At 32.8% G+C, this 10,499-nt stretch overlaps 1 protein-coding gene across 5 annotated transcripts in view; it reads right to left on the bottom strand.

Moving 5' to 3' along the window:
- Positions 1-2,940: 2,940 nt before the first annotated feature.
- The window catches only part of LOC119642548 (protein UBASH3A homolog), a 17,163-nt gene continuing 9,604 nt past the window's right edge, over positions 2,941-10,499 (bottom strand). For 2 of the 5 annotated variants that reach the window (XM_038041704.1, XM_038041707.1), the window contains 7 exons: positions 6,045-6,214; positions 5,590-5,920; positions 5,464-5,514; positions 4,563-4,989; positions 3,794-3,960; positions 3,463-3,708; positions 3,156-3,394 (listed from right to left, as the gene is read on the bottom strand). In XM_038041704.1, the coding sequence (XP_037897632.1) occupies positions 3,156-3,394; positions 3,463-3,708; positions 3,794-3,960; positions 4,563-4,989; positions 5,464-5,514; positions 5,590-5,920; positions 6,045-6,214 (1,631 nt within the window). Of the gene's footprint in view, positions 3,395-3,462; positions 3,709-3,793; positions 3,961-4,562; positions 4,990-5,463; positions 5,515-5,589; positions 5,921-6,044; positions 6,215-10,499 lie in introns of all 5 variants that reach the window. The other 3 variants (XM_038041703.1, XM_038041705.1, XM_038041702.1) reach the window with 2 other exon arrangements.

The raw sequence follows: 10,499 nt of genomic DNA, 5'->3' as shown, positions 1-10,499 counted from the left end.
TTAGATTTGTTCTTGGCTTTTCCTTTGTAATCAAAGTAATAAATGGTACTCGCCTACATTACTTGGTGAAGTAAGCTTTAATGTTCCTGACCGCTTCTCTAGACACTTTATCTTGGTTAAGCTTAATCAATGCAAATACAATTATGATCTGTTTAACCCGCTCAGAGTTGTTTGCAGACACCTAAATGATATCCATCACTTACTCTCATTATCGGACTCGTTAAAATGTATTAAAGCAACTTTGCTTAATATGCGCGTTTTACCTATGTCGTACTTAAACTAACTTGCATTCTTAATATCTCATTTTTTTTATTTCGAAAATTATATGGTGTTGTTAATGTGTCGGTTGCTAGGTTTATGCATGTTTGCAATGGTTGAGGGACTCACTTGCAACCTGGATCTGCTCTTGTTGCGGGCTGTGTACATCCTTTTGTACTAGCTGTGTACATTCTTTTTTCCCTTTTACTTATTTCTTTTTTTTTTCCTTTTTATTTATTTATACATGAATTATTATTTTTAAGTTAGTTTGTTTTTATTACTTTTCATTTTTCATATCTTCCTTTGTAGTGTATACTAGTTTTTAAAACAATTAGTGTAAGATTTACTCTATATACTTGAATTCGACTGTTGATTTTGTTTAGTTGAATTTCATGTACAAGTAGGTAAAACAAAATAAAAAAAAGTGCAAATAAAAATAATAATAATATACGTAATGAATACTGGCTTTTTTTGTAATTGTTTTATTTATATAAGTTTAGTAAATTCAAGAATTTTATTAATTTTAACTCCAGATCTAAAACAGGTTGCAAATCTTTAAGAGAGGGGATTTGGCTCATGAAGCGACCTGTTAAGGTCTTGGAAATGATGAGAGAGGGCTAAGAAAAATTTTAAGAAAATCGTTTTGATGGCAAAGTTGATAATCTGTTGTCCATTGTTTCGTTTTCTTATTTAAACAAAAACTTTTGTCAAATATTATTTCATTAAATTTTCAGATTTTATTTAAACTTTCATCATAATCGTTTTTCGTGATAATCGTACATTTCAATGTTATGTTGTATTCAATAATAGTTTGAATATGTGAATCAGCATCATGCATAAATCATATTATCTTTAATAACTTGAAAATTCGTAGATATTGTATATATAGGGAGTACACTGCAAAAAATTTTGTTTGATGTTTTTTGCTTTTTAATAATTATTTGTCCAAACTGTATTCAAGTGATTTAGAATAAGAAAAGTGAAGAATAATAATGATGATGCATTTGTTCTGATACAAATCTTACTCTATGCCTTCATGAGTTCCTTGTTAACTTTGGGTTCATTTGGTAGCGACGTTCTTTCCACTTTCACGTCGAATATACATAAAAACTACTCTCGTTCTCGTTCCACTTCTGCCTTTAAATTCTTCCCGACCTGCCTACGTATATAAGAGCGTGGCTGGTCGAACAAAAAATATTTGAAAACCAGTAAAAACGTTACAGTGGATCAGGACCCATCATTAAATACCCTACATCACTGCAGTTAATGCAGTTTTTCGCATAGCGACTTTTCAAATTGAGGCTGTGTGTGGAAATGATTGAAAATTTGATTCGATCCGAACCATTTTGGGTGGCTTTTGCCATTCGATCAGAAAAACATGTTGGTGTAACAAATGTCATCCCAATATCTCAATAGGTTGAGCATAAGAATATCTTACGGGCAGAGGTACAGAGAGACGGGCTTAGATCAATTCCATAAGTGATTCTGAGAATAAATAATAAAAAGTGAACCTGTCTCCTGTCCTTCTGGGTGTTCTACACATCCGTTCTACACAGACCTAATATAACTTGTATCGTAAGTAGTATAAAGTATAACAATTTGCGATAAATGTCGTATGGCTGCAACTTGTCAACGAAAATGTATTGAAATTAACCGAATTTTTTCGTCTTTAGTTGATGACCAGTTTTATTTTGTAGCTATTTTGGATGAATTTCAAACTTGATATGCATAGTATGTAAAAATTAGTAATTCCTTTTCCGAACCTTTGTAGAAAGCATATTTAAGAATAAACCTTGGCCGGACAGACGGATATAGTTATGTCAACTAATAACTTTTCCCTGGTCAAGAATCAACTGCAACATTCATCACCATAACGCAAACAAAATCTCCAACGGCGGCCATTGTTACTTTAGTTCATTTTATAACGGAAATTGTACATCAATGTGGGTGGACATAGAAATTTTTACATTTTAAGCGATGCCATTGATAGAAAATTACTAGGAAAAAAATATTGCGAACCTTTCTTGGATCGTTTCGCTTTACGGTGATATGTTTCGGGGAAGTAAGAACGCAAGAAATGGCAATAATTATTGTTATTATAACGTAATGCTCTCAACTTTTGGAATTTGCGAGAATGAAGAGATCAGATACAAATATATATATTTATATCTGTTTCCTTTTAAAAATCTTTTCCAATAAACAAAAATTTTCGAAAGTTCGTCCAGTGCAAAATAATATAATAACTTTGTTACTTTTTAACATTAAAGAGAAACAAAATTGTTGTTAATCAAATCAATTAACGTACAAATCACTTTTTATACAGTTTGTCAAAATATTATTTTCTTTAATATGTGAAATAAAGTTTATAATAAAAGTTAAAAGAAGGCTGACAATAAAAATAATTTTCATACGTTTTTATCCCCCTCTGCCTCTTTTTGTTTTGCACGCGTTCGAAAATGCGTTTGGAGAGAATGCAAACTCTGAAAATTTCTTTTTTTGCCAACGCAAGACTTATTTTACTGACGCTGAAAAAAAGGACTATTTCTAGTTTAGTTTAATTGGCAGTTGTAAAGAGAGATTGATTATGTATTGCAAATGCAAGGTAACTTAAGTAATGATTAACTTTTGAGAGGTAAGCGAAATAAAAATTTTTTTAAAATTTTAAATAATATTTAGAAATAATAATTAGAACTATTTAAGTTTCAAAAATGCTTTTAAGAATACTACACTTTTTAAATATGCATTTGTATAATTTTCAAGGAATTTGCACGGAGAGGAGAAGAACGGCGTGTGGTAGGCGAGGGCACTAACATACAGTCTAAACTTTAAAATTTAATTTATACTCTTGAACTATTCTAACAGGGTAAATTTATTAGAAAATCTTCGAAACACTTGCACTATGTGGCTGTTAAAGCATTCCATTCGAAGCGTGGATTTTTTGAATGTGTTACCGGCAAGCAATCCGGTTCTACGAGCTTCCATTGACCATCAATCTCTTCAACGTTTGCCAAACTACAGTAGGGAATTTTATGAATCACCTGCCTTAATTCATTCGTATTGCGTGGCGCTTCCCCAATTAACTGACGTGTGCAAGTATCTAAAGTCGTTGCATGAGCTACAATAAAAATATTCCCAACTGCAGAAATGTTTATAAACTTGCTTTAATTTTTAATTTTTTTCACAAGATATTCATTATACCCTTACTTGTGTTTTCAATAATTTTCTTTAAAACTTGATAATTACGGGTGTAAAAGTCTTCAGTCGTTTCTTTAATCGCCTCGTTTAATGTGCTGATCGTCATAAATGGCTGATAGTCATGATCTATAGTAAAGTTAGCCTCAGTTAATTCATCTTTGGTTAACCAATCGGGCACACCTTCTGGATACCAAGCCATCCATTCAAATAAACCAGGTTCTAGTTTTATATGTGTTTTACCAATGAGTTTAAGGCCTTCAGTGATATCATCATTAATTAGTTAAAAAGCAAACACAATTTTGCAAAATATAATTATTATTACATGAATATTTTCTCTTACCTTCTAAAGCACTTGTACATGTTTGAATACAACGATAAGCTGGCGAACAAAAAACATGATCAATTTGAACACGAGCTTCTGCTAAAGCATCACCTATTAAGCGGGCTTGATACAAACCAATATTTGTTAGAGGTGAATCGTTTTGCCAACCTTCCGGAATGTATTGTCTAAGAATTATAATCAAAAGTTAAAATCTTTAAAAAAATTATTTTAGGCTGAATCTGGGACACTTTAAGGATCAATTTATCTTTTACTAAAAACTTAGAACGCACCGCAAACTTTAAAATCGTATCTAAAGCGTAAATACACGCAATATGTATATATATACATATATCTATGTAGAGAATGGAACTGATCTAGTCTGATTGGCCGTCGTTCACTGTCTGTTTAGAAGAAAATGCTTTCAAACCTGATGTTAATCTCCACGTCATATGAAGTTGCATAGAATATAATTGAATATATATATAGTATCAAAAAATTCATTGAGTTGGTATTTATTCCATCCTGTAATCAAATATCTTACTTAACTTAGTAGCGAATATGAACATTTTTAGCTTCTTGCGGCGCAATCTAAACCACTATTAAATGGAAACGTAGAATAAAACATATAATTATTTGTGGTAACCGTGGATTAGGCGGTTGTTCAATTACCGTGGACAAGAGGATTAGGCGCTTGTTGTTTTATGGAAAGCAACAATGGTGCTATAAATAGCATTTTAAAGCTTAAAAAGTGTATATCCCAGATTCTACACTTTTATTATTTATTTACCTTTTCGGCAATGTTTTCGGCATATTTAAATCTTTGCGCATGTAATTATTGAATTCATCAAAGCAATATGGGATCCAAGTGCCAAATGTAAAATCTACCCGCTCACCGTGACGCATAATATAAATACGACGATTACGATTTGATGATATTGAAACGGAATTATCGGCTGAATGTTGGCTTAAAGTGTCATCAGATTTTGGAGCAGTGGCAGGCATTGGTTCCACTTTGATATCGTTTGCATTCGGCGAAGACATACTAGTTATTTCTATTAAAGGTGTGGTTTGTTGTTGTAAATTGCTTTGATTGTGTTGATTAATTGATGATAAATCCAAGCAAGGTCTTAATGTTTTTCGCAAATACTTTTCAACACTTTGTTCTGAATCCTCATTAAAGGACGTACCTTCAATTAATTCAGTATGTAAACCAACTAAAAAAGAAATTTTTGAAAAAATCAGAATTAAAAGGAATAAAAATATTATATTTATCTTTGGCCGAATTTTTTATTTATTTATATACCACCACCGTTACCTTAAAAAAAAGCAACTTAAAGAAAGGCGAAAATATGAAATTTCCATATTTTATGATGTCGGACGAACATAAACAATTCTTTTTATTTCTCTACAAGTACTGTCGGATCATCGACGTGGAAATTTTCATGGATTTATGAGTAAAACCTTTCTTTTGCCTTTGAAAACAGAATTTTTTCAGTTTGCGTACGTGCCGCCAGCGTATCTACTACCTTTGACTCTTCTTTTACTTAGTTGCAAGAACTTGCCCCGTTTCCGCCAGATTTAATCTGAATTTTTCACAATCGAGAGGAAAGTCATCACAGAGAAACACACATATGAACCGACGGACATGTAAGAATACATATATGTACATCACAGAATATCTGCCCTACCGGTGTTGCAAGCGTTTTGACAAAATGTATACACATTCTTCATTTTCCATCCTAAAATGGCGGGTACAAAAAATATTTTAATGTTTAACATAAAATCTATAAAATATATATGATTGATTAACTTACTATGCGTAGAATCGCGATGAGGTTGATCTTCCGCTTCTGTTGAAATGCTATGGCCATCTACAATATCTATTTCCTCTGCTGATGATAATGATGGCGTTATTGATTTCGATAATTGCACTACACGATGCAAGGTCCAAGCATCTGATTCAGCTGTACGTTCAGTATAATTAACTGGTAAATGACCGTGGCTGCCGGTTAACCAAGATATACCTTCAGCCCAACCGTCCGATGAATTATCAACTGCGTCACTGCTCAAATATATGTAGTCACCGATGCGTAATTCAAGTTCATCGATTTCATGTGGACTATGGGGATAGACGACCTTGTGTACCTAAATGAGCAAAAAAGAACACGCACACCCATAAGAGCAAAATAGTGTCGAAACGCTTTCAATTCTTTTTTTATGTAAAATTTACTTTTTTTTTTCAATTTTCGTAAAAAGAAACGATATGTACTTGTTTTGTAGCCAATCTGGGGTCACGTGAATATAAACGCAATTCCCAATTGGAGGCACATGAAGCGTCTAATGATTCCACCAGCGATTTCAGTGTATTAAACTGATTCTGCGGAAATTGATACGCTAAAGTCAGGTGCAGCGATTTCACGTGAGGTTCCAACGAAATTGCTAAAGTTTTTTATTTATTTATATATTTTTTTTGTATTGTTTGATTGTTTACGATTTTTAATATATATATTTATATTATTTATATTCATTTGTTTTCATTAAATTTTTGTTGAAAAAAAAGCAAATAACAAGAGGAAAGTTCAGAAATGAATACAAATTTCAAAGTGTAACACACTTGCACGCATATCGTTTTGTTAAGAAAAAATAAAAGCCTATATGAGCAACGCTATGTATGTGTATATACAATATATAGAGCTTCTGCATGCGTATGACCGATATAACGAAACAAAAACCAAATGTCCATACACTTACATTCACACACATACAAGTACGCATACGTACTAAAAGTTGGCACAGAAATGAGTTGCAACCCAAGATTATATTACGTTGGACATCAGTTGTTGTACTTTACACAGTTAGAGTAGTTCTTGAGAAAGTCAATAAAAAAAAAAACTAATGTGCGAGCGATTGAAAGTGCTTCTAATATTCGTTTTATTCAGGTCTAAAGTTTTGTTTTCAAGAAATTCTCGTAAATATCATCATAAAAATAACTTAACAACTGCCTTAACTGGAAGACGTCCTTCGTGTAAAGACGTATTGACTTCTTAACGAAGGGATACACGCCCGTTAACACACCATTTGTGTTTTCTGAATGCTCGAGTATCCTTGAGTATCCCATTGATTTTTTATACTTTTGATTGCCTTCAAAGGTGCGGAAAATTACCCAAAGAGCTTATCAGGATTAGTTTTTAAAGATGATGAGAATTTCCATCGCCAAGTAACGCTTGGCAAAAAAACCAAATTTTGCTAGTGAACACATAAAAATATAAATTATTATGTATGTAGTTATGTAAAACGCATAAGAGCATCAAAGCCCGTCGCAGAGAGTGCACTAATTTTGTGAAATTGTGTGGCTTTACATTGTTTCTTCCGATCCTCATTCTCGAAAATCATCTAATATGTCATTCGATATACCAACCCGCTCACAACTACCAAAGAAACTACTAATTTCCAGGTTTTCCCTGGATAAACATTTCAGAGCTTTTAATTAAAAAATTTAATAAGTTCGAAAATCGGGCCAACAGTACAACTCGTAAAAATCATGCATAACTAAGATGAAGTATATAAACATATTGTAAATATACAATAGCGTAGTAAACTCTACTTACACTACTGTAAATTAAGGTTTCTCTTACTAGAAGCTATATAAATATAGGTTGAGGATCGGGGAATGAATTTCATAAAAAACAAAAACGTATGTTAAATAACACTTTTTTTGACTTAAGATAAACTTATAAGCAAAAAATATACTTTAATCCCATAAATGCCACAAATAAAAACACTTACATACAACAACATTAAAACATTTGGAAAGGAACATCTTTAGTTAACGGTTCTTAGCTTTTGTACTCGTTTTCGTACATTTAAACAATAATTCATCAATAAAGCTTTAGCTTCTTTAAAATATCACAAAATATACAAAAACGCAAGGCAACTTTTCAAGAAATTAGAACTGTGATTATAACGTAAGGAAGCGCGAAAAAACTGTACGGGGAAATAGCAAAAATAATTCGAACTAGTGATGCTACTACTCAAACTGTTATAAAAAACTACAGCAAAAATACTCCGGAAAGCAAGCACCAATCAGGCCAACAAAACAAGTTTACAGAGCGCGGAAAACGAGGTGTTACCAGAATTGTGGCAAATTACCCCAAAAAAGAGACAACGGTTTACATATATATATTATATTACATTTTTTGGTTATAATTTTATTTTAAGTCAAAAAAATCTTGAAATATAATTTAATACAAGTTTTTGTTTCTTATATTTTTTGACTCTCAAGCCATAAATCCAGCCTTTAATAAGAGAAACGCGTTAATTTTCGGTACTGTAAGCAGACTTTATTGCGCTACCGTAGATTTTAGTAGGTTTTAGTTACTTGGGATTATATACCTACAAAAACCCGCCAAATGGTATAAAAGCTTGATTTGGGATATGTACGCATGATGCGATGGATGTTTTGAGTGATATATATCTTGGCAATTAAATATACAATGCGGAAATGAAAACATTCTAAGGCCTAAACGGGTAAAATAATTGTAACATACAACGTCGGGCGTAACATTATATTTTGTTCGTATATATATCGAGTAGCGTACGCATCTATTCCGTCTTCGCTTTTCGGCCAAAGGTTGGTTCGACATTCTGCTACTCTTAGCTAAACGTGCACTACGATGTTAAATTCAATGCGTGCTCAAGGTAGTTAAAGATACAGGTAGAGTAAGATAGAAAAGTTTAAATGGATACGCTGGCAGCGATCCCATGCAAGCAATAAGCTTCCCATGTCGGACATTTTGGTTGACCAAAACAGACTTGTTGCTAAAAGATAATTTTTCTCCGATTTCAAATCTAATCTTCCAGGTGATTTTGATGTAAAATTGAGGAAATCCTACCCAGTTTTCTTGATTATTTTTATAATTTGCATATGCAAATATTATTTGATATCTTTAAGCACTCCATACGTCGATTAAGTCAAGGAATTCATAATTGTCACGATTTTTATTACATTTTTTACACGCTTCATAGCTTTAACACCAAAAATTACGTAACGTAATTATTTTTCAGTACGAAAAACTCACGCACCTTTTGCTTAAAAAATGTTATCTCATTAGTCTTTGTTTTAAAAAATGTCGCGATAATTTTGCTTTTCAAAACAAACTTTCCTTTTTACTATTTTCGAATGTCTTTCAGTAATTTTCTCTTTTTATTCCCTCGTTATTTTTATTTTTTCTCCCTACAACCTTTCTCTTAGAAATCTTAACACCCTTCCAAAAAATGATATTGTTTCTTTCTCTACGATAAATTGATAAAATAAAATAAAATAAAATAAAGTTTCCCCCCGCCAAGATCAGGTTTTAGGGGCCGTAGCCAACAAAAGACGGTGAAAACTTCATACCACCATTTAATGCCGTTGGCGATGTAGGTTCCGATCAAATGCCCTTTCACATCTTCTCATTCGTAATAACATTTCCCTATTTTCTTCCGAATACGAGACTTTAGAAAGGTCCTAGTTTAGCATTATAATTTTTCTCAAAATCTGAATGCCGGAAGTCTCCACGAGCTTCCTTAAGTTAGATACCTCGTGCTCTGAGGTTTTAGTTTGTTCATTTTTATTGAATTGTTTCTCTACCAAATACGTTGCTTGTTTACGAACATTTTCCAAAATATCGTCATAATCGAAATTTATAAGCCTGTCCCCTAATGAGCGTAATTGTCTGATTAACTTCTACGTCTGCCCATTCGTAATCATTTGTTGGCCAAAAGCTAAATAATAGGCGATACAACGATAGCTGAGTGAACACCAGAACGTAATGTCCAATTTATGCTACTTAAAAATTTGTCCCAAATTCTTTGGCTCAGGTTAACATAAGCTCGTATGGGTACAATAATGGACCTTTTCACCCTTTTGCAAGCGTTTGTCTATGGAAAATAACTTGCTGTTGCCAAATGTTTAACGTGATGCTTAACTTGTGATTAAGCTGTCTACATTTGAAGTGAACACCGTCATCTGACAATACCCATTCAAGCACACAATAATATGGAAGAGGTGATAAACCACCCCCGTAGTCGATTTTTTCACAGCTTTCAAAAAAGGTGACCTAAAACAATGCTCAAAAATGTGACCGTGGATAAGGTTCTAAAAAGTCGAAATATATTTTTTTAAAAACACACGCTGTGACGGTATAGGTTTACCCGTAGGAGGTCTGAAAACAATATTTGGGTGTATATTTGTAGGCTTGTAAATTTCGAATGAGTTAATACGGTAAATATAGATGCCAGCATGCGACGATAATTGATCATCGTGACGCTAAGCTAATACTTCCGTAATTAATCCTTTTGGTAACCAGAAATCATCATGTAAATGTTCCAAATTTGCATACTTCATTCTTCTATAAACGAACCCGTCAATGACTTTAATATTCCGAAATTTCGAAAAATTATACTTCACAATGTTAGTAAGGACCAAATATTCATCTGATGATTCGGAGTCTGTGAAATTGTCGTAATCATCCGCCAGGCTATTACTAGCTAACTCAAAAACATTTTTTGTTACGGAAATCCCGAATCCTGTTTATTCCAGCTAAGTAATAAAATCCCTAAAGACGGAAAAACTAAACGCACATTCGCAGCATGCAGCTGCCGGCCGAGGAGAACGAGTACCAGAAAAGCAGGTTAATGAATTAAAAATAAAACTATAAAATTAGGTACTAGTAATATGATGGTA

This window comes from Glossina fuscipes, unplaced genomic scaffold (assembly GCF_014805625.2).
Source record: "Glossina fuscipes isolate IAEA_lab_2018 unplaced genomic scaffold, Yale_Gfus_2 226, whole genome shotgun sequence".
In the NCBI taxonomy this organism is placed as follows: Eukaryota; Metazoa; Arthropoda; class Insecta; order Diptera; family Glossinidae; genus Glossina; species Glossina fuscipes.
This window is presented reverse-complemented; position numbering and strand designations above follow the sequence as displayed.